This window comes from Hylobates moloch, unplaced genomic scaffold (genome assembly GCF_009828535.3).
Source record: "Hylobates moloch isolate HMO894 unplaced genomic scaffold, HMol_V3 SCAFFOLD_6, whole genome shotgun sequence".
In the NCBI taxonomy this organism is placed as follows: Eukaryota; Metazoa; Chordata; class Mammalia; order Primates; family Hylobatidae; genus Hylobates; species Hylobates moloch.
The window spans coordinates 45,664,035-45,691,712 of NW_026652281.1; the positions used below are offsets into that span (position 1 = coordinate 45,664,035).

General features: G+C 36.6%; 1 protein-coding gene across 17 annotated transcripts in view; it reads right to left on the minus strand.

The window, feature by feature from the left end:
* Window positions 1–27,678, minus strand: part of PAM (peptidylglycine alpha-amidating monooxygenase) — a 278,097-nt gene that overhangs the window by 145,961 nt on the left and 104,458 nt on the right. For 15 of the 17 annotated variants that reach the window (XM_032156751.2, XM_032156750.2, XM_032156747.2 and 12 more), the window contains exons 2-3: window positions 19,372–19,833; window positions 18,256–18,376 (exon numbers count right to left, since the gene is read on the minus strand). In XM_032156751.2, coding sequence (XP_032012642.1) covers window positions 18,256–18,376; window positions 19,372–19,460 — 210 coding nt within the window. In that variant the 5' untranslated portion in view covers window positions 19,461–19,833. Of the gene's footprint in view, window positions 1–18,255; window positions 18,377–19,371; window positions 19,834–20,009; window positions 20,028–21,087; window positions 21,211–27,678 lie in introns of those variants that run through there. The other 2 variants (XM_032156736.2, XM_058440678.1) reach the window with 2 other exon arrangements.

The window sequence follows — 27,678 nt, forward strand, 5'->3', positions numbered from 1 at the left end:
GATAAAAGGACTAGTCCAACAGGAAAATATCACAATACAAGATATATATGCACCTAACATTGGAGCTCCCAAGTTTATAAAACAATTATTACTAGATCTAAGAAATGAGACAGCAACACAATAATAGTGGGGGATTTCAATACTCCACTGACAGCACTAGACAGGTCATCAAGACAGAAAGTCAACAGAGAAACAATGAGCTTAAACTATACCCTATGACAAATGGACTTAACAGATATATACAGAACATTCTACCCAACAACTGCAGAATATACATTTTATTCATCAGCACATGGAACATTCTCCAAGATAGACCATATGACAGACAACAAAACAAATCTCAACAAATTAAGAAAATCAAAATTATATCAAGTACTCTCTCAGACCACAGTGGAATAAAATTTGAAACCAACTCCAAAAGGAACCATCAAAATCATGCAAATATATGGAAATTAAATAACCCGCTCCTGAATTATCATTGAGTCAACAGTAAAAATCAACATGGAAATAAAAAAATTCTTTGAACTGAACGATAATAGTGACACAACCTATCAAAACCTCTGGGATACGGCAAAGGCAATGCTAAGAGGAAAGTTCACAGCATTAAATGCCTACATCAAAAAAATCTGAAAGAGCACAAATAGACAATCTAAGGTCACACCTCAAGGAGCCAGAGAAACAAGAGCAAACCAAACCCAAACCCAGCAGAAAAAAAGAAATAATGAAGACCAGAGCAGAACTAAATGAAATTGGAACCAAAAAAACATGCAAAAGATAAATGAGACAAAAAGCTAGTTCTTTCAACAGATAAATAAAGTTCATAGAGCACTAGCGAGATTAACCAAGAAGGGAGAAGATCCAAGTAAGTACAATTAGAAACAAAATGGGAGATATTACAAGCAACACCACAGAAATACAAAAGATCATTCAAGGCTACTATGAATATCTTTATGAACACAAACTAGAAAACCTAGAGGAGATGGGTAAGTTCCTGGAAACATACAACCTAGATTAAACCAGGAAAAAAAACAGAAACTGAACAATCAATAATAAGCAGCAAGGTTGAAATGGTAATAAAAAAAATTGCCAACAACAAAAAAGGTCCAGGACCAGATGGATTCACAGCTGAATTCTACCAGACATTGAAACAACTGGTACCAATCTTATTGACACTGTTCCAAAAGATAAAGAGGAAGTCCTCCCTAAATCATTCTATGAAGTCAGCATCACCTAATACCAAAACCAGCAAAGGAAATAACAAAACAAAACAAAAAAAAGGAAAAAAGAAAACTACAGACCAATATCCCTGATGAACATAGATGCAAAAGTCCTCAACAAAATACTAGCTAACAGCATATCAAAAAGATAATCCACCATAATCAAGTGGGTTTCATACCAGGGATGCAGGGATAGTTTAACATCCACAAGTCAATAAATGTGATACACCATATGAACAGAATTAAAAGCAAAAACACATGATCATCTCAAGAGACACAAAAAAGCATCTGACAAAATCCAACATCCCTTTATGTTTAAAACCCTCAGCATAATCGGCATAGAGGGGACATATCTTAAGTTAATAAAAGCCATTTATGACAAACCAACAGCCAACATTATACTGAATGGGGAAAAGTTGAACACATTCCCCTTGAGAACTGGAACAAAACAAGGATGGCCACTTTCACCACTTCTGTTCAACATAGCGCTGGAAGTCCTAACCAGAGCAATTAGACAAAATAAAGAAACCAAGGGCATTCAAATTGGTAATCAGGAAGTCAAACTGACACTGTTTGCTGATGAAATGATCATATACCTAGAAAACCCTAAAGATTCATCCAAAAAGTTCCCAGACCTGGTAAATGAATTCAGCAAAGTTTCAGGATACAAAATTAATGTACACAAATCAGTAGCTCTGCTATACATCAACAGTGATCAAGCTGAGAATCAAATCAAGGACTCAACCCCTTTTACAATAGCTGTGAAAAAAATAAAATCCTTAGGAATATGTTTAACCAAGGAGGTTAAAGACCTCTACAAGTAAAACTACAAAACACTGCTGCAAGAAATCACAGATGACACAAACAAATGGAAACACAGCCCATGCTCATGGAAGGGTAGAATCAACATTGTGAAAATGACCATATTGCCAATTTACAAATTCAATGCAATTCTCATCAAAATACCACCATCATTGCTCACAGAACTAGAAAAAAAAATCCTAAAACTCATATGGAACCAAAAAAGAGCCCGCATAGCCAAAACAAGACTATGCAAAAAGAACAAATCTGGAGACATTACATTACATGACTTCAAACTATACTATGAGGCCATACTCATCAAAACAGCATGGTACCACTATAAACACCGGCACACAGACCAATGGAACAAAATACAGAACCCAGAAATAAACCCAAATACTTACAGTCAACTGATCTTTGGCAAAGCAAAAAAAACCATAAAGTGGGGAAAGGACCCTATTTAACAAATGGTGCTGGGATAATTGGCAAGCTACATGTAGAAGATCAAAACTGGATCCTCATCTCTCACCCTATACAAAAATCAACTCGAGATGGATCAAAGACTTAAATCTAAGACCTGAAACCATAAAAATTCTAGAAGATAACATCGAAAAAACCCTTCTAGACACTGGCTTAGGCAAAGACTTTATGACTAAGAACCCAAAAGCAACCGCAACGAAAACAAAGATAAATAGGTGGGACTTAGTTAAACTAAAAGGCTTCTGCACAGCAAAAGAAGTAATCAGCAGAGTAAACATACAACCCACGAGAAAATCTTCACAATCTATACATTTGACAAAGGACTAATTTCCAGCAACTACAAGGAACTCAAACAAATCAGAAAGAAAAAAAAATCCCATCAAAAAGTTGCTAAGGACATGAATAGACAGTTCTCAAAAGAAGATATACAAATGGACAAGAAACATGAAAAAATGCTCAACATCCCTAATAATCATGGAAATGCAAATCAATATCACAATTACCACCTTACTCCTGCAAGAATGGCCACAATAAAAAAAATCTATAAAATAATAGATGTTGGTGTGGATGTGGAAAAGAGGGAACACTTTTACACTGCTTGGTGGGAATATAAACTAGTACAACCACTATGGAAAACAGTGTGTAGATTCCTTAAAGAACTAAAAGTAGAACTACCATTTGATCCAGCAATCCCACTACTGGGTATCCACCCAGAGGAAAAGAAGTCATTATACAAAAAAAGATACTTGCACACTTTGCAATTGCAAAAATATGGAACCAGCCCAAATGCCCATCCAACAATGAGTGAATAAAGAAAATGTGGTGTATATATATATATATATATATATACCACACGATGGAATACTACTCAGCCACAAAAAAGGAATGAAATAATGGCATTCACAGCAACCTGGATGGAACTGGAGACCTTTATTCCAAGTGAAGTAACTAAGGAATGGAAAACCAAACATCATATGTTCTCACTCATAAGTGGGAGTTAAGCTATGAGGATGCAAAGGCATAATAATGATACAATGGACTTTGGGGGAAAAGGTGGGAAGGAGATGAGGGATAAAATACTACACACTGGGTACAGTGTACACTGGTCAGGTGATAGATGCATATTAAGTCTCAGAAATCACCACTAAAAAACTTATTCATGTAACCAAAGAAACACCACATGTTCCCCCAAAACCTATTGAGAAAAAAAAAGATAGGATCACACTTTTGCACATGACTCTGTGGTTTGTTTTTCTCATTTAATATACAATGGCAATATTTCTAGGGCAAAAGATGTAGTTCTAACTCAAACTTTCATTTATTGCATAAAATTCCATAGAATGATCTCCCAAAATTTTAAGGATATGAGTAGTTTTACTTTAGAAGATAATGCTACTTTCCTAAAAAGCTTATAGCAGTGCACCCTCCCACCAGCAATGTATGAAACTCTCCCATGTCTTCCCATCCTTAGAAGCTCTGTATATCATAGGTCTTTTGAATTTTTGCAAAATTAATGAGTAAAAAAATATAGTAACTTTTCTCCCTTAATTTATCTGATTATTCACACGAATGAATTTTTGTCATTCTGTTACATTAATATTCCTAATTTACTTTTCTTTTGGGCTGCTTGTCTTCTTCAAAATCTATAGGAACTCTTTATATACGTAGTATTTTAACTCTTTTTCTGCCATATGTGTGTTTAATTTTTCTCAGTGTTTTTGGTTAAATAATTCTCATCTTTAGAAGTCTCTGTGTGTGTGTGTTTGTGTGTGCGTGTGTATGTATAAAAATTATTTTTTAATTTTCCAGTCTCTTCTACAGTTAGTGGTCTGTTAATTTTTTAAATATCTGCTTATATAAATTTCAGTTATTTTTCTAGAAAATCATCCATTTCCTCAAGATTATAAAATACACTGACACACAGTTGCACATAACAGTGTCTAAAAATTCCTTTTATCCTTTCTAACTTTTAATAATGCATAATTTTTGGCATTTAAGAAATGCTTGGCTTGCCATGAGTTTATTTTAAAGGACATTTCAAAGAAATAATTTATTTTGTTGATGTTTTCCATTTTTAAACCTATTATTTTTAGCTTTTATCACTATTCATTTCTTTTTATTGATTTTAATATTTATTCTCATTTCTTAAGTTGACTTTGTATTTGTATTTTACTTTATTCTATTTTTCATTTTAAAGGAATTTAAGGCTATTAATTTTTCTCTGAGTACTTCATCAGGGTCTCATGGGTTTTATTATCCAGTATTTTCCTTACTGGGTACTACTAAAGAGTCATTACTCTCTAGACAATTTAAAATTTCAGGTTTGATCTTCTCCTTGTTCCAGGGATTGTGCAGAAAAAATGGTCCTTAATTTCTAAGCAGCTAAGTCTTCCACGACATCATTTCTTGGTGTATTTCTAGTTTTATTGAATTATGAGTGGACATGAGTTTAAAAATTCTAATTATTACAGTCAACTAAAATTTGTTAGTATCCTGCGATGTAATTTTTATAAATATTCTCTATGTATTGGGAAAGAATTTATATTCTCTTCCCCAAATATAAATTTTATCTAAATTTATATGTTAGATTATATTTACTATGTGTTAAATGCAGTCATATATCACTTTTTTTTTCCTTGAGACAGATTCTCACTCAATTGCCCAGGCTGGAGTGCAGTGGCACACTCTTAGCTCACTGCAACCCCCACCTGCCAGGCTTAAGGGATCCTCCCACCCGAGCCTCCCAACTAGCTGGGAAACCAGGCATACACTACCATGCCCAGCTAATTTTTTTATTTTTTGTAGAGATGAGATTTCGTTATGTTGCCCAGGCTAGTCTCAACCTCATGGGCTCAAGTGATCCGCCTTCCTCAGCTTCCAAAAGTGCTGGGACTACAGACGTGAGCCACAGCACCCAGCCAGTCATAGGCCACTTAACAATGGGGATATGTTCTGAGAAATGTGTCAGGCAATACTGTCGTTGTGCAAACATCAGAGAGTGTACTTACACAAACCCAGATGATATAATCTACTACACACCTAGGTTATATGGTATGTACTATTACTTCTAGGCTGTAAGCCTGTACAGCATGATACTACACTAAATATTGGAAGCAATTGTAACACAATGGTATTTGTATATATAGGATACTGTATTACACCATTCTCCCATTGCTATAAAGAACTACCTGAGACTAGGTAATTTATAAAGAAAAGAGGTTTAATTGGCTTACGGTTCTGCAGGCTGCATAGGAAGCATGGCTGGGGAGACCTCAGGAAACAATCATGGCAGATGGCAAAAGGGGAGGAGGCACATCTTACATGGCCAGAGAAGGAGAATACAGCAAAGGGGGAGGTGCTACACACTTTTAAACAACTAAATTTCATGAGAACCCACTTACTGTCACTAGAACAGCAACGGGGAAATCTACCCCCATGACCCCATATCCAATCACCTCCCACCAGGCCCCCCCTCCAACACTGGGGATTACAATTTGACATGAGACTTAGGCAGGGACACAAATCCAAACCATTTCAGGTACTTACTATAAATGGAGCTTGAAAGACTGGAAGTTTCTCTGGGTGTGTAGGTGAGTGAATGTGAAGGCCTAGGACATTACTGTACACTACTGTAGACTTTATAAACACTGTATATTAGGCTACAACACATTTATTTAAGCATTTTTCTGGTTGGGCGTGGTGGCTCATGCCTGTAATCCCAGCACTCTGGGAGGCTGAAGTGGGAGGATCACAAGGTGAAGAGATTGAGACCATCCTGGCTAACATGGTGAAACCCCGTCTCTACTAAAAAATACAAAAAATTAGCTGGATGTGGTGGCAGGCACCTGTAGTCCCAGCTACTCGGGAGGCTGAGGCAGGAGAATGGCATGAACCTGGGAGACAGAGCTTGCAGTGAGCCAAGATCTTGCCACTGCACTCCAGCCTGGGCAACAGAGCGAGACTCCGTCTCAAAAACAAAAAACAACAACAAAAAAGAATTTTTCTTTCTTCAATAATAAATCAACCTTAGCTTACTGTAACTTTTCACTTTATAAACCTATTAATTTTTAAACTTTTTGACTCATATAATAATATTTAGCTTAAAAAACAAATATTGCATAGTTGTATAAAGATATTTTCTTTATGTCTTTATAAGCATTTTTCTATAATTTTTTTTTACTTTAAACATTTTTGTTAAAAACTAAGACACAAACACACACTTTAGCCTAGGCCTGCACAGGTCAAGAGTATTTAATGTCACTATCTTCCACCTCCACATCCTGTCCTCCTGGAAGGTGTTCAGGGGCAATAATATGCATGGAGCTGTCACCTCCTACAACAATGCCTTCTTCTGAAGTACCTCCTGAAAGACCTGCTGGAGGCTCTTTTACAATAAACCTTTTTTTTTAATAAGTAGAAGTAGTACACTCTAAATAATGATAAAAAGTATAGTATAGTAAATACATAAGCCAGTAACATAGTTGTTCATTATCATTATCAAGTATTATGTACTATACAGAATTGTATGTGCTATACTTTTATATAACTGGCAGTAGAGCAGGTTTGTTAACAGCAGCATCACCACAAAAATGTGCCTGATGAAGTTATGAAAGCTACATCACTAGGTGATAGGACTTTTTCAGCTCCATTATAATCTTCAGTCCATTTGATTGAAACATCATTATGAAGAACATGACTGTATATATAAAATTATTCTATTGACTGAAATATTCAAATATTATATATTTGCCTTTTGAGATCTATTTGATACACCAAATATCTTACAAAGGGACATTTATGTATTAATAATTATAGAGGGATTATTCCTTTATAAGTATTATAGAGATTTTAACCAACTTCACTGAATTTTTTTTCTTTTTTTTTTTTTTTTGAGAAAGGGTCTTACTCTGTCATATAAGCTGGAATGCAGTGTGACAATCATAGTTCACTGCAGCTTCAACTCCCTGGGCTCAAGTGAGCCTCCTGTCACAGCCTCCTGAGTAGCTAGGACTACAGACACACACCACCACGCCCAGCTAATTGTTTTAAATTTTTGTAGAGACGGGGATCTCTCCATGTTGCCCAGGCTGGTCTCAAACTCCTGGCCTCATGCAATCCTCCTGCCTCAGTCTCCCAAAATGTTGATTACAGGTGTGAGCCACTGCATGCAGTCCAATTTGAATTTTTATTTTAAATGTTTGACAGTGATGGTATCTTATGACTATAGTGTATAAATTTTTCTATCTCTTAGCAAATTGTACCTTTAATAATTACTAGTTTCTTTTAAAGACAAAAGTATAAAAGTTGAGGTTCTGAATACTTCATCTGTTTAGAGCCCTATTTCTAGAATGGTAGCTTTACAGGAATTCTAAACTTTTGTTTCCAAGTCTCTCTCCCTACCTCTTGAACTACATTCTTCAAATCCTGCTGCCTCCATAAATGTTTTCTAAATAAAGCAAGAGAGAAATGTAGATTCTAACCTGTTTCCATAATGTGCTCTAGAAAATTATGACTACAGTCCTGACTAAAATATTGTTGCAATTACTCTCTTTATTCCCAGGTTGATCCTCTGTAATTCTTTATTTCAAGTATTCTAATGTATTTATCATATAGGGCCTTCCTTGCATTAGCTACTTGATAACATTTCTTAACTAATCCATTGTAATGTAGTTCAAGGCAGAAATGTTAATAACTAAATTTACTGAGCAGTTACTGGGCTTTACACATATTAATTTACTTAACTGCAATCCTATCAGACAGGAACTATTATTATCCCGATTTTACAGATGAGAAAACTAAAGTTACAGTTTCAGTATCTTGCCTAAGGTCTTGCAGCCAGCAAGTGGTGGGACAGAGTTCTGATTTGTTTTGCATCTATAATGACTGACAAATACTATCTCCCTGACTAAACCCTAGCCAGGCTCCTCCAAGCCCTCTTCTTGACTAGGCCTCCACCTTGGCTTACAAAGACTTGAACAAACACTAACAGTTTCTAACAGCTCAATGCCATATCCCTAAGATGACTCTAGCTCCGCTTAAATTGCTTGCTTGAGAAGACTCAAGGATGCCAAAAAAATCTACTGTTTGCTCTAGCCAATACCTGAGAATAGAGCCTTTGTCTTCCAGTCTCTGTGGTGGGATGGAATCATAGCTTCAGTAATTTCCAGCTAGCAAACACAGCTGGCCCTATCGGGTTTACGCCAACTAACATTTTGTAATGTTTTACTTCCCTGACTCTACTGAGCCCCTACATACTACTTTTTCCTACCCCCTAATTCTCCCTTTAAAATGCCCAGTTACTTCTGTACAAATCTATTGTTGATTAAAATCTGTCTCTACCACTTTAGGAATGTCCGGCTTTGTTTATCTATGACCCTATTTATAACACAGAAATGAGGGATGAGAGACACAAAAGTGGGAAAGGAGGCCAGGAAAGATGCAGGGCTTTGGAAGGAGCTATACAGTCTCGGGCTTTAAACGTGAGTGGTGCAGGAAACTCTTCAAGGTTATTAGTAGAAGAGCTCTGACTTCTGTTTTAATAGAATCTTTGTGGCTGCTGAGTGGAGCACAGATTGCAGGGGTACATGGGTACAAGGTAGGTCAGTTAGGAGGGATATTGTAGTAATCCAGGGAAGAGAGGATGGTGCTTGGGCCAGAGTTGAAAAGATGGCTGTTGTGAGAAAAGGCTGGAATTTGGATATATTTGGAAGATAGGATGAACAGAATTTACTAGCATATTGTTTACAGGCTATGAGGGAGAAAAAAACCATAAATAAAGACTCTAGTGTATTTGGCCAAGATAAATTATACCACAGGAATTGCCATCTAGTGAGGTGGAGAGCTCTGAAATACAATATTCCGAATAAGAGAACTCTTGTTTATAATCATTTACTCATGAAAACTGAATAGGTGACTAAGGAACAAAGATCAAAGCACTGTTAACCTTGCATTGGTATTTTTATTCTTTATGTTCTGTAAGTCAGAAGACATTGTTCATGAGATGCCAAAGGTTAAATCCATTTATTAGCCTAAATGGCATATTCAATTGTTTCTATCAGCGACTGGGAAACTTCAGCCTGTGGGCTGGCTGCCTCTTCTAGTAAACACAGTTTTCCATTGAAACAAAGCCAAGCCATTCATTTACATAGTATCTATAGCTGCTTTCAAACTACAACAGTCAAAACAGAACCCATATGGCTCACAAGTCAAAAATATTTACTATATGGCACTTCTTTAAGAAAGAATTTGCTGACCTCTAGTTTAGATTTAGACAAGAATAACAACAACAAAAAAATTCTTGATTGCAAAGTATCTTTTAACAGCCAAGTGACCAAGAACATCTTGCCGGAATTCAGATTAGTAGCATGTCTTTCTACATAGGCATTAGAAGATACAAGAAAAAGTTATTCAAGGATTTAGGATGGGCTGGGCACAGCGGCCCACACCTGTAATCCCAGCGCTTTGGGAGACCGAGGCAGGATGATCACTTGAGCTCAGGAGTTTGATACCAGCCTGGGAAACACAGAAAAACCCCACCTCTAAAAGAAATAAAAAAAATTAGGCTGGGTATGGTGGTGTGTGCCTGTAGTTCCAGCTACTCAGGAGGCTGAGATGGGAGGATCCTTTGAGCCCAGGAGGTTGAGGTAGCAGTGAGCTTTGATTGTACTACTGCATTCAGCCTCAGTGACACAGTGAGATCTACCTCAAATAATAATAATAATAATGACAATAATTTAGGATGAAGCCAGTAATATATATTTTGTTTAATAAAAGAGAGCTTATATTTTACAACATATGTAGAATAAAAATATATGTGTGTGTGTATATAGACACACACCTGCACTCATAAAAACACATATAGTAAAATTCTGTGGGAGACAGATCATTAACAGATTGGCAGCACAGAATTATAAAATGAACCATGGGTTTCAGATTCAAGTAAATCTGTATTTAAATCCTTGTTCTCCTATTTACTGGCTATTTGCTATGAACACGTTATTCATCTCTTTTGGTTTCAATTTTTAATATAAAAAGTGGGGATAATAATGCCTTGAACACAGACTGTTTATGGGAATTAATGAGACAATGTATGTAAAGTGCCCAATATAGTAGTGTTACATAATGAATACTCACTAAGTATGTTTTCTCCTTTAAAATATTTTCTAGGGAAAAAAATAAAAAGCAAAAGGACTCTGAGCCTTATTGAGAAAATAGGTGATCACAAGGAGTCATTTACACTGTAGCTAATTTTAAAATATTCTCAAGCATCATGTTAATTCAAACATACTCAAAATTGATTGAAAATAATTTTCAATTTCTTATTTTTTATAAGAAATAAAAAATCTGTTTCTCATTTTTTATAAAGGAAAAAAATGGTCAATGTATACTCATACTTGCAGTTCTGAACCCAGATATGTAGTATGTTTCTATTATCCTCACAGGAAAAAAACATTGTTAATAGTTCAATCATATCTTTCCTAAGTGGACGTTAAAGAAGTTTCAGTAAAAATAAAGAGGAAGTATCATAATTTAAACTTAAACAATTGACAGTGGATGACAAGTGACTTTAATTTGTTGTTTACAAAAGCCATTTAACATTTTTGTAATCTACTTAATTCATATAATTGACACTTGCCAACAAAGCAGAGTAAATATACAAATAGATCTAATCTGAGATTTTGACATGTATTGTTTTAAATGACATCAATCCTGAGCTCTCAAAATAGAAAGGGAAAAAAGAATGAATGTGTCGCAGCTAAATAAACAAAAAAAAGGGCTTGGTGGCCATCCTTTCTAATAATGATGCTATTTTCTTTGCTATTAGCTTTCCCATTGGTAAAATGAAGATAATATTAGTTTCTCAATTTGGGGAGGGAGGAGATACAGCACTTTAATTTATTTTGTTGCTCTATTCACAAATCTTGTAATTTTATACACGTTGCATAAGTCTTTCTAAATAAAAAGTAAATGATAGTCTAGAATTAGGATGTTTCTCAATATGCCTCCTTCAATAGGAAGATCACCATGCTAGTTTTATTTTCCGTTAAAGGAGAAAAAAAATAGAAGAAAACGAAACACTAAAAGCCACGACTCATATTCATTTTAAGACAATGACTTAATGCAATCAATCTTCACCCAGGGTTGTTCTTTGTAGAGGCCGGCCACTGGAGCGACTTTTATCTTTCACATTCATAGCAGATGTCGCTTATGGGTCTCTGCACCCTTTCCCAGCAAGTCCCAATGTGGTCTCATAATTCTTAACACTTTCCAGGCAGCTCTTCCCAATCAAATGTATTTGACTCAAGAAGTAACCCTCATTTGCTATGTCTATTCTGCTGTACAGATTCAATTAGATGAGGGTGGGCCTGTAGTGGTGGACAGATCACAGCACTAGGGAAGGTAGGCTGCTGACCACACAGAGGTGATAAGGAAATCCATGGGGCTCCTGGAGTTGGATGGGGATCTTCTTTAGGCACTGCTCAGCAATTGCACAGCTGCTTCGTGAAGAGCTTGGATCCATTTTCTCCAAAAGAGTATAATAGATATCCTACCAGCTGGTGCCCAAAAGGCTGTTGGTTTTCTCCCCTTCTGCAGTGAGGTTTAAACTCAAAGTCAAGCTAGCCAATGAGGGGAAACAGAAACATGGTGGTGTGGGGTGTCTCCCTTCCTTTTATTCTCATGTCCAAGAGAAAGCTTGAAATTTTAATTTCAATATACAAATATTATATACTAACAACTAGAGAGAAGATAAGGAAATCACAACCCCTAAAGTACTAAAACCTTATTCCAGTAAAGTCTCATTTTTTTCTGGAGTCCTTGCTAATTTTTTTTTTTTGTAACTTTTATTTTAGGTTCAGGAGTACATGTGTAGGTTTGCTATACAGGTAAATTGTGTGTCATGGGGGTTTGGTGTACAGATTATTCCATCGCCCAGGTAAAAGCATAGTAGGCTGTAGGTAGTTTTTAAATCCTCTCCCTCCGTCCACCCTCCACCCTCAGGTAGGCCCCGTTGCTAATTTTACTCTGAGTTTTTAGCACTGACTGAGGATACGTACATCTTTCCTACACAATGATGGAATTAAAAAATATATAGACCTAACATTATTGTAGCCTCAAAACTAGACAAAAGCCAAGCTTTTGAACAACTAAGTAACATACATACAAAGTCTAATTTCATTGGCATTCTGAATAAAAACAATTCTGCATTTAACTTGTATATTACCTCTGATAAAACAGATATTCTGAGCAACTGTCACTTATAAATGATGTTATGATTATGGTTTGATATTTTAAGACTGATTCCTTACAGGAGTGCAGAAAGAAAAGCCCATGAAAGCTGGGTTCTTTTTACAGATTATGTATGCATTGTGGAGGCAAGGGAATCTCTTCCTCATGTTAGAAAATGAAGAAGTTAAAGTATGTTACTTAACATTTTCTAATGACTGTTAATTTGAGAAAACAGCAAAGTGAAATACAGTGGGAAGATTTTGAGAAAATTTTGTAGGAGTATTTTGTTCATTCTGGTTTCATTTCAACAACAACATTCTTTCATCAATATTTTAAAATAAGTAATAACTTAAGATTCTAATTTCAGGTTTTTCAACCTGTTGCTCTGGGGTATCTGATGTGATTCTTAAACTCAGAATTGTTCTGATTCCTGGCAATAGATATACATGCTTAGCTACACAGGGATAGGCTGCTTTCTGATTTCAATGCATGATCTGAAGAGTCCTTTAAAAGACAAATGCTGAATGAGACAAGAATTTGCAAGAGGTTCAGAAAGGGAAAGATGTATTTCTTCATAGTTCTCAAATTATCACTCCCAAAATAAGGGAGGAAAATGATTACACTAATGACAGCCTAAAATATCTTCATTGAAAGAAATTCAATTAATATAAGGCTTTAAGAAATTAGGCTCAAGGAAGATATTTAATTTTGTAAAATCATTTATTTTTTGCAAATTTGTTGGCACTTGTAAGTTCTTAAGCTAAGAATACAGAGGACCTAAGTTGCGCAAATAGCAAATAAATAGAATGCTACGTAAACCTAGGATTTGAAAGTAGTTACCTTAGATAAGTGTTTTTTAAATAAGGTCAATGTATAAAGTCCTTAGGAAAGCAGACACTGAAAAAAATAAAGGCTTATTTCAAATATACATACATATATTTTATATATATATATAAAAGGTTTCAAACCGATGAGACTTCTTTTAATAACTTCTCCTCCAAGCCATATAAAGATGTATAAGAATTTCTGAGAAAAGCATATCTATTCTCAGTGTTCCTTTATTTTCTTATGATAGGGCCATTTTTAATGAAAACAGCTACTTATGAATACTTAAGCATACTGTAAGATTTACTTCTTTGCCTACTTTATCCAGGTTTCTCTTGCCTAGGTTTGTACTTTCTATTTTCTTCATTTGGTTCACTTTCGTCTCCTTCGCAATTATTGCTATGTCTTAGCTTCTCCATGAAGCCATTGCTGAAAGCCTAAGGGTTAGCAATTTCTTTCTAATGTCAAGGTGCGTTCACATTTCCCTGAACATGCATAATAATAATATTAGTATACATTTTCTGAGATCTTACCATGTGCAAGGCAACTGAACATTATGTCACTCAGTGTTCAGAACGACCTTTGTAGTGTAGGGTAATAAACTATTATTATCCTTTCTACAGATGAAGGAACAGGACTAGCCAGTTAAGAAACAAATCTGAGTTGAGACTGCAAGAGCTGAGGCCAGATGCTGTCAGCCCAGCCCCAATGCCTCTGTTCTAACCCCTGGATTCGAGTTAGATTTAGGCAATAATCTTATGGAAAATCATTGTAATTATACCTTTATTTATTTTAAAATCAAATACCAAAGGGATAGATAACATGTCAAATTGATGTCACCATACTATGACCATGAACTGGCAGTTTATCAAATTCTTTTATTTTTTGATATGAGAGTTGGTGACAGCAGAAGTCCAGTGGATCCTGGGTGAGAAAGGGAATCAAATAAGAAAGAAACAATGCTAAAAGAGGAGTCAAGATATCACCACTTCATGGCTCTGCTGGATTTGAAGCCAGTACCATGGAACACCAGATCTTGACTTTATCTCTATGATAGGCTATTTAAAACCCGCCTACTCTTCTCTCTAATCTTCCCAAAGCCTGGAAAAACACCAATTAACAGAGACTAAACACTGATTATCCATTTCTAAAAAAGGATGGAAACTATTTTCAAATTTTTTAAGTCAGAGAAGAGACAGAATGAGCTAATTTTTATTATAAAATTGATATTGCAACAGACAATAAACCACTTTTCCCAGACTCACTGGATCTAGTTTAATGGGAGAAATTTTTAATTGCCACTTTAAAGTCCTGTGGTATGGCAAAATGGCAACTCAGAGGCCTGACATGACTGGATATCCTTGATAAGACGCTAATCTAGGCTTGTATTCCATCTATAAAATTTGTTAGTTGCACTATCTGTATTATGTCTACGGTTCTTTCCACCTCTGTTCTACATCTGCTTGTTTCTCTATCTAAGCCTACCTAACAATCCCAAGTTTTCCAAAGAAAGGATACACATCAGATGTATTGATATAGCTTTCATTATTGCCAAAACTTAAGATGTACTTTATTAAAAAAAAATCTCGTGGAATGAATACATTTCTTTAATCAACATGATGTCTCTCAATTCCCAACTCAAGTTCTTCTCTGTTCCTTCTTTCTTTAAATTTTGTGGCTCTTCTTGATTGTCTGCAATCAAAAAAAAAAAATCTTCTGCCATTTAACTCAATGTCTTTCCTTGTTTGTACATTTTCCTTCATCCTGTTTTCTTTTATGATTTTTAGATGTTCTATCTTCATAGTCTAGTTATTCCTGAATTTTTTCCTTTTATTTTTGTTCTTGAGCATTCTATTTTCTTGGACCTTTTTTTCATTTTGTTTTTTGGTCAACTCTTCTTATTTCCCTTCTACCTTTTGTTTCTTCCCTCTAATACTTTTACATTATTCTGACTTGCTTTTTTTCACCTCTTTTCCTCTTAAAGACTTGTGTAAAACTTTGGTTTTATCTTCATTTTAAGAAAATAATACTTTGTTCAAAAGTACTTACAGCATCAGAGCTCTTGGTCTTCCTCACTAGAACACCAAATTCAGAAGGAAAGAGGTTCTGAAGGTTCTGTATCCACCTCTTCCTGGGCATATTCAACGGAGAGTCTACCATTTCTCATAAAAGTTTACAAAGTATAAGATCTGTATGTCAGCTGAACCAAGTTACATACTCATGGCACATAGTCAATAGAGAGTGAAGGGAAAAAAATGGAAGAAATATTCAACAAGCAGTTCTGAGCTGTCAGACAGAGCAATTGAATCACCCAGTTGCAAGTAAGACAAAACCCAACTCAACTTTATTGAAACCAGAAAGGCTAACATAACTGAACACTGCATAAGTAGTGAGGTCACCAAGCATCTACATTCTTTCAATCTCTCTGCATTGCCTTCTATGGTGTTAGTTTTGTCCTAGGCATGGCTCCCTCATGAACTCAGCAGACCCTAGCAAGACAAGCCTGCTGCTTACATGCAACAGAAAAATACATTCTCAACAAAAGTCCTAAGATTTGAATGGTCTAAATCACACTTTCTTTTGAACCAATCATTGTGGAAAGAGAGGCGGGATACAGTCAATTATCAATCATGGTCCATGTGCTCCATCTCTGGAGTCTGGGTAGGAAGCTCTTGGGAATTACATGGTCTCAGAGAAGGAGTAAGGAGGCAAACCAGCTATTTGCTGGAAAGGCAACCAGCAAATATGCACTGCATGAGGCAAAGGTGAATACAGATAGTGCAAAATAAAAAGCAATTATTTAAACAATGTATGTTCTTTCTCCATGGAGTTATTTTGATAATTATAGGGTTATAAAAATGAATGAACACATTTTACTTTATGAAAATGGAGCTCCACCATGTCCTTCTATAATCAATGCCTCTAAGATCTCTTTCTGAGATTACTGACTCCATCACAGTTGCCCATTATTATTGTTATGTAATTTAAATGTTATTACTCTTAAATAATGAGAAGAAAGAATAACAATAATACTGAACCACAGCAAAAGACCATTTGATAAAATAATGATATTCTTGTGGGAAAAGAGTGCTTGAAAACCCAATTAGTAGATATTTTAAAAGAAATACATTGGCCGGGCGCGGTGGCTCACGCTTGTAATCCCAGCACTTTGGGAGGCCGAGGCGGGCGGATCACGAGGTCAGGAGATCGAGACCACGGTGAAACCCCGTCTCTACTAAAAATACAAAAAAAATTAGCCGGGCGTGGTGGCGGGCGCCTGTAGTCCCAGCTACTCGGAGAGTCTGAGGCAGGAGAATGGCGTGAACCCAGGAGGTGGAGCTTGCAGTGAGCCGAGATCGCGCCACTGCACTCCAGCCTGGGGGACAGAGCGAGACTCCGTCTCAAAAAAAAAAAAAATACATTCAGTTCAAGCAAATATAGGGGGGAAACCCACTTTTAAAAGTGAGAAAAGAGGCACACTTCGTAAGTGAGCAACTGTTGTTCTTCTCTCTTTGTCTCAATCTCATTACACTTTTTGCGGTTAAATACTAAATAAAAAGCTTATGAAATTAAAAGCTAGCACAGTAACAACTGAATGCATGGAAAGTCACCTGCATGGTCATTTGGGGATGAGGAGGAAGTGAAAGTCATTTTTACAGTGGTAGTTATTTATAGACAATCATACGCAGGTCTTCAAATAAATGAATGCCAATTCTTAGTCCCGAAAAAAGGCCCATGTGTATTCTCTAAAACTTCTGGATGTCAATTGCAAAGGGAATTCTGCCCAATAAGTAGCATACGAATACCTTTATTTTCCTAGTACTGAAAATAAAATAAAAAAGAAAATAAAAATAGAATGTTATCTGCAACAATGAGTCATCAGCCACTGCAGCTCTACAATATCCAGGTCTTTCCCTGTCTCTGCAGCCCTTCAAAAGGAGAGGACTATCTTTTAATGACACACATAAATCCCTGCACTGCCTGGCTGCAAAGCATAATTAATTCTGGCCCTTTTATGCTTAATGAAACACCTTGCACACATGACAGAAGTGGGTTTGAGCTTCTTGCGTGTACCTAAAAGAGGGACGGCCCTAGCAACAACCTAGTTCTACACAAAATGCTCTATACGTCACGTTTATATGAGCTTTGCCATTATTTCAAAATACATCTCTTATAACGAGCAAGTCAGGCTAAAGAAAACTCACAATCAGCCACCTGTATGAACAGTTTTCTTAACTTTTAAAAGAGTGGAATGTTTTGTTTTTCAAATTCTTAGCAGTAAACACGTTTTTATTTCTTGACTTGTGGTTGCAATAAAAGGATATTTAAACAAACTAGCTTAAATGCAGCTGCTCAATATCATTTTCCTTTATTAGAATAATTTTTCATATTTCAATGCGTACTTGCATGCTGCATTACAGAGGCTATTACTCCACAGAGAATCTCAAAATGTAAATTTTCAACATTCCATTTCAAACCACAAATGACAATATAAGTAAAATTTTAAAAACAAAATTTAAGTGAAAGATTCACCTTGAAAGACTTAACCCTCCTTAAAATATTCAATTATTCTAGCCTTAGCTGGAGTCTTGAAAGTAAATGCCTACGTTTAAAGAAGTTCCTACAGCTGTAAATGCAGTTTCCTTACTTTAATTATAGATTGTATCCAGAACAAGTGAATAATGAAAGACAGAATTCCTCTCACCTGTTTAGGTGTAACCCCAGGCATGCGAATATCCAATGCAAAATCTGATGCATCAATAGGAATTACCGGTCTGGTGGTACCAAGACATTCATTGGAAAATGGTCTGGTAGTTTCTTTAAACCTTAAAAAAGAGGGCAATTTCAATATTCTTGAACATAATGGAATCTAAACTCAACATGAGAAGGGGAAAGAAAGGAATTCTATGACCTTAAATTAAAGATGATTGATTTAAACCCAGTGAAAACTCTAAAGATGTGACGACTACACAATGTTCTTAAACATACTCAGATTTTCATTTTATAGTCCAATAACAATATATACCTAATTTGTAAACAAAATATAACCAATGCAATCAACCAGGCTACATTTAAAACTCCATTCAATAAAAACTTGTTTTTATTGAAAATTTATAAAAAATTATGTCATATAAAAATATATGTCAAAACATATATCTGTTTCAAGTTAATGAAGATATAGTATTAATACATTACAAATTATCACAGGCATGCCAATTTTCTAATGGCAGAAATATTAACCATGACCCAGTAAAAATTTCTGTAACTATTTTCGGTGTCCAGAATTACTAGCTAGAAACAAGAAAGCCAAACATAATCTTGCTAGGAGGCAGAGCTGTTACGAGGAAGAAATAAAAGACTGCGATGTGAATTACAAATGTACAAGTACATAAATATTTAATAAGGTAATTATGAGGCGTTTGTATACAGCTCAGTGTTTCCTTGTGAGCTATTACAGTCTATGATCTGCTTCTCCTCGACACTGATGTATCTTTATATTTTATTCTTCGAGCTGTTATAAACAAGAAGGCATTCAAATCTAAGCGAATATATTGTAGTTCCTGAAATACCTCCCCCAGAGGGAGTGATTAGTTTTGGAAATCACAACTTCTAATTGGAGTTTTGAAAGCCAGAACTGCTTGGCTACAATTCAGTGGGCTTTTTCTGCACGGGGGACTTCACAAGAAGTTACTGTGCTAAAATTCCAAGTCATTCCAGCAAAGAACATCAACCTCGTCTATTCTGCCAACACTCAGGTTCATAAAAGTGATTACATTTATCAATAGCATGCACAGAAAGCACCCGAACAACGAACACCCACCTCTTAAAGACAGAAAGTGGGCTTCGGAAAGCCAAGCAGCTGCTTGGAAAAACAAGGAGAACTAGCAGGCTGGGGACGCGGCCAGCCATGTCCACGCCGATCCGACCCCGCCGGGAGAGGACCCGGCAGCGCAGCGCGGGGCTGGGGCCGGCGGTTGGGCAGCGGGGCCGCCAGCAGCCGCTACTTCATGGCCCGGGCGCGGCGGGCGTCCTGCGGCGGCCACACACCATCAGCCCGCGAGAGCAGCGAGCTGGCCGCGGCGAGGCGTCTCGGTCACGAACGGCGGGCAGAAAGCCGTGGGCAGGCGGGACTTTTGTCCAGCCCGCAGGCGGAAGCTTTCCTCCCTCCAGCGCCGCTCGCGTGCCCTGGCGCTGGGGCTAGACGCGCGGGTGCCTTATCACTCCGGAATGACAGGGACTGTGAGGGGTATCACCCAAACCCGCGTCAGTCATCATTCAGAACCTGCAAAAATAGAAGCAGATAATGGATGACTAACACGTTACAGCATTTGTCCTCAGCAAATCCCAGCTGAGGTTCTTTAATACATTAGTAGTTTCACAAGCTTGCGCCCAAGCCTGGGGAAAATGCCGGTCTGTTGAGCTCCCTCCCCCACAGCCAGCCCCCAGGATTTCACGAACCCCCACTGGCGTAGCCCCTGTAAAGCCCGTGTTCTGTCTTTGCTTGCTCTTCCTCCCTCGGACCCACTCCTGTTTTCTTTTCCTACTTCTTCCCCCCTTTATCCCTCACAGCCACCCCACTCTGAATTTCTCCTTAGTTCCTCTATCACTCCTTTCTCTCACCAAAAATGCTCTAAATACCTCTCTGCTGAATGTAAACATCACACAAATGACCGGCTAAGGCACAAGGAAAAAAACAAAACAAAAAACGAAGAGAGGCAGAGACAAAGCACTTGGATACCACAGTAATCAGATAGAAAAAGACTTTGAGAACAAAGGCATGTTTATATACATGCATCACAGAGCTACAGATTCAAGAGGAAAGATACCTCCTACCAAGAACTCCCAAGGATCATCACAGAATTGCCCAAGTTCTCAGAATTATTTTAAAACAAACCAAAACTCTACAGCTAACATGATACAGAAGATGTAAATGCCCATTTAAAAATCCTGCATCTCATAAGCAAAATAATAATTTTGTACTTATAAGGTATGCCTTCCAAAAGATATCCTTTCCTAAGTTTAGAGTTTTACAACATAATTAGAAAGAGTAGGGAGAATCTTAGCTGCCCCCCAAATGAATTTTATCTTCAAAAGTTATGATCAAGAACGTCACATTAATACAAATGAAAGGCCATGAAGAACTAATGTTACAGCTCAACGTTTTATAAGAGGACTTAACTAGGCTAAACTTGAAAATATTCATATTTTGACTGAATACATTTAAGACTATGTATCAAACCTGCAAATTTTAGTCTGAAGGCATAAAACTGTATAATTCACAATATAAAAATACTGTACTTCCAAAGAAAGAGATTAAAGTTTTATTTTAATCGGTAACTATAAACATCATTCCAAGAATCTCAAATGAATTTGATAGGAAGATGTGTAACAGTAAAAGAAAGAATAAGGAAAAATCATATCGAAATCTTTCACAGTAATACATCAGCCTCTGGAAATCACAAGATAGTGAAGCTAATCTAAAACAAAACAAAACAAAACAAAAACCTAGAACCAAAACAAATAAAAAAGCACTAACCTTGTATGAAGTGAGATTCTTCATGATAAGTGTTTTCTAGATACCGTATCCCAAATATAAATAAAACCTGACTTAACATCCAACCAATTCAAGGATGCTTGAGGCTCACCAGCAGTCAAGGGCCAGCTAATTTACATAAGCAATGACATTTTTAAAAGACTGACAATATCTGTTTGAACTTTCTCTTTGGCTTGCTGTTTGGGCTTTCAGAAACAAAAACCTTCAGCTTTATCCTTATCCTGTGGGTAAAGGAAAGAACTCCTTCTGGAGGAAGAGAAACAATTGGCCTGAAGGCTATGCTATTGCCTTTGCTAGCAACAAAGTATAATCCTATCAAATGACAATACTTCACATTCCCTGAAGTTCTTTAAAAAAAAAAAAAATATATATATATATATATATGAAGAAGGGATTATATTTTAATATTTTATTCAGAACCGGATTCAAGGACAGTCCCTCTTCCAGTTGGCAAGGAGATTTGGTATTACACAAACACTTGAAAACAAATTAAGTATTAAAATTCTCTAACAGGAACACACCCTTAAGTACCAGCCTTTGAAAAGAATATTCCACTTATCTCTTTGATTTTATTACCTTTGATGTCCCTAAACCACCCGCTTAAAGAAAAGAGAATTAAAGTTGTGGGTAGAAGCAAAGTTGGTATTTGTAGCCATGAATAGAACAAAAGGTCTTATAAAAATGAAAGCTAATTATGCTTCTTGTTTCTGGATGACTTGTAAGCTAAAGACAAAATACAAATCATCATAAAAAAAAAAAACATGTCCACCTATTTTATTTTAATTCTGGATAATGTAGAACATATAATAATCAAATTTTATTAGTATTCTTATTTAAAATTTAAAAATTTTAAATATATTTCGCATATTTTGTTGAGATAATTCCTTCACTCATCCAAGAAAAAAAAAATCCTTAGTTTCAATACTTTCTACAAAAGATTGTAATACATACTGGAGTTTTATAAAATGAATAAAACTAAAAAAGAATATAGTCTATTAAGGGAGATGAGAACTTTACACAGTAACATAAGGTATATTTAGAATGTAGTATTCTATATGAGTACTATAAAAAGAGACTCAGAATTTTGAAGAAGGAAAGAATCTTCAAAAGGAGGGCAAGAAAAAAGAAGAGTAAAAGCAGTATTCAGTGGAAGGGGTGGCTACTGAGCAAGCCTTGGAGGACAGTTAGAGTTTCCACTGTGAGAGGTGGACAATGAGCATTACAGGTACAGGGAAATGGCAGGAGCAAAGGAGCCCAGATGGGGAACAGAGTATGTTCAAAAAGTAATAAAAGTTCTGCCTCCTAGACTCAAGCTGCAGGCCCAGATTTACTATTTTATTTGTAATACAAAGCAAATGTTCTGTTTACATATCCATAAAATCTTCAGGTAAGAATGATTTATAACCTATACCTGTATGGATATTAATTCCAGGAGGAGTATTAGTAGGTAGTTAAGTACAGCCTAGTCCAGAAGACCATAAAACTAATTTGGCTCTTACAAAGTAGGCAGTCCATTCCCTCTAATTTTCATTTAAAAAAAAAAAAAAGACAGCTGGCATTTGTTACTGGTCAAAGAGCCAAACAAATATATTCGCCAATTTGACCATTCAGTCGTGTATTCATTTATAAGAGACCCTGTACAGCATAGTGGATACCTGTAAACTGAAGGAAAACTGCCTGATTCCTGGGTCCACTATTTATTAGCTGTGTGAAACTAGACAAGTACCTCACCTCTCTAGCTTCAGTTTCTTCATCTGCAAAATGGACCTAATCATATTACCTACCTCGTAGGGCTGTTGCCAGCAAAAACTAAATTAATACCCTTAGGACAGTGCTAGACACATAATAAATGTTCCCTATTATTGTTGTTGCAACAAATATATATTGAATGCCTGAGACTCTGAATGCTGGGGATGGTGATAATCAAGACAGATAAAGTTCCCACTCTTATAGAAATTACTTTCTGGGGGAGAAAAACAAATAAAAATGACTACCAAACTGTAAATTTCATTTTCTTTTAAGGAGATTTTATGCAGTTTCCTTGCATGACTTACGATTAAACTGATTAAAGGGTGCATATCCATTCACATAGCAATTTGACTTCTGAGGATTAATTCTTAGGCAAAAACTGAACAAGGCACAACTGTGTTTATAAAAATGTTTACTAGTATTGTTCGTAATAACAAAGACCTGGATGTTTATAATGGCAAAGAACTGAAAGCAATTTAAATGTCCTTCAATAGGAGATTTGTGGAAAAAAAAAACTTACAGTTACAAAAACCAGAATACTATGCACCCCTTTAAAAAAAAAAAAAAAGACAATATGTGTCTATTTTTAAAGCCAAGGGCATTTTTTTTTTTGAAACTGGGTCTTACTTTGTCGCCAGGCTGGAGTGCAGTGGCACAATTTTGGCTCACTCCAACCTCTGCCTCCCAGACTCAAGCAATCCTCCTGCCTCAGCCTCCCGAGTAGCCGGAACTACAGACATACACCAACATGTCCTGCTAATATTTGTGTTTTTTGTAGAGACAAGTTTTTGCCAAATTTCCCAGGCTGGTCTCGAACTCCTGAGCTCAAGTGATCTGCCTGTCTCAGCCTCCTGAAGTGCTGAGATAACAGGCGTGAGCCACCATGCCTGGCCTCCAAAGGCATATTTTATAACATATTTTTTGCATAACTTAAAAAATTTTTAAAGAACCTGAAACTTATAGAAATGCTGCTAGTACAAATAACTTTTTTCCATAATCATTTTAGAGTTACTGACCTGATGCTCCATCATCCCTAAACACTTTAGTGTAACTTCCTGAAAACAAATACGTTCTACTACATAACCTCAATAAAATCATCAAAATAAAAAAATTCACACGGATACATTACTAACATCTAATCCTCAGGTTCCAAACTTTGCCCACTGTCCCAATAGCGTCTTTTATTAGCAAAATAATCCAGTTCAGAATCACGTGTTTCAAGGAGAGTTGTCATATCTCCAGTCTGCTTCACTCCAGACAGTTTCTCAGTCTGTCTTTAGCTTCTATGACCTTGACTCTATGGAATATTATAGGCTAGTTATTTTGCAGAATGCCTCTCAATTAGTGTTTGTTTTATGTTTCATTAGGACCAGATTCAGGTTATGCATCTTTGGCAGGATTATGACAGAAATGATGGTGTGTTCTTCTCACTACATCTGTATTAATTGTCCATTGCTGCATATCTAATTACCCCAAAACATAGTAGGTGAAAACAATAAGCATTATCTTGCATAGTTTCTGTGTATCAGGAAAAGCTTAGCTGTGAGGTTCTCTTATGAGGTTGTAGTTTAGATGTGAACCAGAACTGCAGTCATCTGAAAGCTTGACTGGAGCTGGAAGATTTGCTTGCAAGATACCTTGCTCACATGGCTGACAAGTTAGTGCTGGTTGTTGGCAAAAAAACTTGTCCTTAATATGTGGCCTCTCTCTCAGGCTACTTGAGTGTCTTCACAACATGGCAGCCGGCTTCCCCCAGAGTGAGCAGTCTTTTATTATGTAGCATCAGAAGCCACATACCATCATTTCTCTAACATCCCGCTGGCTATGCAGGTCAGCCCCACCCACTGAAGGAGAAGACCACCCAGGACATGAATAGCTAGGTGGGGAGGACCATCTGCTTGGAAGCTAACTACCATAGCATTTTATTAAGTGGCCATGATTGTGACTTGTCTCATTACTGACAATATTAACTTTGACCATTTGATTAAATTGATGTCTTCCAGCTGTTTCCACCATACGGTTACTATTTTTTTCCCTTTATAATTAATGTTTTGGTGAAGTGGTTATTTTATTATTATTATTATTTTTGAAACAGGGTCTCGCACTCCGTTGCCCAGGCTGGAGTACAGTGGCATGATCTTAGCTCACTGCAACCTCTACCTCCTGGGCTCGGGTGATCCTCCTACCTCAGCCTCCCAAATAGCTGGGACCACAGGTATGCACCACCACACCTGGCTAATTCGTTTTGTATGTTTTGTAGAGACAGGGTTTCACCACGTTTCCCAGGCTGGTCTCAAACTCCTGGACTCAAGCTATTCCCCCACCTCACCCTTCCAAAGTGCTAGCCTTTGACATATTCCTATCATCCTTTGAACATTTCCTTGCTTTGTGCCCCTTCTCCCACCTGGGCTCAAAGCCCAGCACAAGACCTTCCTTTTTGTGCTCTTTATCTCACTTGCCCTTTGTGAACACCTTATACCAGGCTGCGCACACATGGATGCCCTCCTCACCCTGTCTGGGCTCTGACACTCCATGCCAGGTCACCAATCCCATCACATGGATGCCTCCTTACCTAACATGGGCTCCAATGCCCAATGCCAGGCCACCCTTCCTCAATATCTACCCTGCTTTGCCCTAGATAGTTGCTTTAGGACTGAACTGGTCAGGAAGAAAAAAGACATCAATTTTTGAACAGCAAATTATAGAACAGCATACATATAGAGAGTCATGTGTCACTTAACAATGAGGTTACGTCCTGAAAAATGCATTGCTATGTTAGGCCATTTCATCCTTGTGTGAACATCGACTGTACTTACATAAACCTAGATGGTATAGCCTATGACACACCAAGGCTCTATATAGTCTACTGTTCCTAGGCTACAAACCTGTACAGCATGTTACTATAGTGAATACTGGAAACAACTCAAACACAATGCTAACTATCTGTGTATCTAAACATATCTAAACATAGAAAAGGTACAGTAAAAATACGGTATATAAGATAAGAAATGGTACATTTGTATACGGCACTTACAAATGGAGCTTCAGGACTGGAAGTGGCTCTGGTTGAGTGAGTGAGTGGTGAGTGAGAGGCCTAGGACATTACTGTACACTACTATAGACTTTATAACACTGTACAGGAGATTTTATGCAGTTTCCTGTAAGCTATACTAAATTTATTTTAAAACTATTTCTTCAATAATAAATTAATCTAAGTGTAGTGTAGCTTTTTACTTTATAAACTTTTAAAAATTGTTTAATTTTTTAACTCCTTTGCAATAACATTTAGCTTAAAAAACAAATGCGTTATACAATTATATAAAATATTTTCTTTCTGTATATCTTTATTCTATAAGCATTTTTAAAAAAACCTTATTAAACTTTTTAAGCTTTTTTGTTAAAAGTGAAGACACACACACACACACACACACACACACACACACACACACACACACAATAGCCTAGGCCTATACAAGATCAGGATGATCAATATCAGTTTTTCACCTCCACATCTTGTCCCACCAGAAGGTCTTCTGGGCAATAACACATGGAACAGTCATCTCCTATGATAACAATGCCTTTTGAAATGCCTCCTGAAAAACCTGCCTGAGGCTGTTTTACAGTTAACATTTTTTTTGTAAGTAGAAGGAGTGCACTCTAAAATAAAGATAAAATAGTATTATAAATGCATAAACCAATAACACAGTCGTTTATTATCTTTATCAAGTATTATGTACCATACATAATCGTACGTGCCAAACTTTTATGCGACTGGCAGGGCAGTAGGTTTGTTAACACCAGCATCACCACAAACACGAGTAATGCGCTGACATTATGATGACTACGATGTTACTAGGTGATAGGAATTGTTCAGCTCTATTATAATCTTATGGGACCACCATCACATATGTGTCGTGACATTGACTAAAGCATCGTTATGAGGTGTGTAGTAATATAACTTAAACTGTTGCATTTCCAGAGATTTTCTATGGAGATGGTTGGGGAAAAGGTGGAGTTCATTGTCTTATTTACATACTTTTGTAGTCTTTAAATTTTCAATGGCTTGTATTACTTTTGTAACTAGAAGAAAACAGGAATATATGCATTTTAAAATATTTTATTAAATATGGTTCGACAGATTTCAATTTACATGTTAACTGCTATCTGAAAGTTAGGTAATGTTTTGATAAAAGAAAAATTCTTCCTCTACTTAGCAAGAACATTACAAACTAAATGTTATGGTGGCTATACAGCTGTAATGCAGAGCTTCTTAAGCTCAGCACTATCAACATTTTGGGCTGAACCATTCTTTGATGTAGGGGCTGTCCTGTGTATTACAGGGTGTTCAGCGGCACCCTTGGCCTCCGCCCACTAGATGCCAGTAGCATTCCCCTCAGTTATGGCAACCAAAAATGTCTCCAGACATTGCCAAATGTCTTCTGAAGGGTAAAATCACCTGGTTGAGAACCACTGTTGTAATGTGGCTCATTAAGATGAAGCTTAACTTGTAAATCAAATGCAATGCCATTTTCTTTATATACATATAATAAGAAATAAATAACTTTAAAAAGTGTTTGCAAAAATGGAACTTCCAAATAATGGGGGAAAATATCCTAACAGAATAATCATAACAACAGTTAACACTTACTGACTTATATGCCAACACTGACTTTGCGTGTATTATCTTGCTGAATTCTTATGACTTTGAGATATGGGTTATTAATCCTGTTATATAGATGAGGAATCTAAAGCTCAGAAAAATTAACTTGTTCTGGTTACACAGTGATAGAGCAAGAATTCAAATCCTAGCCTGCTGACTCCAGA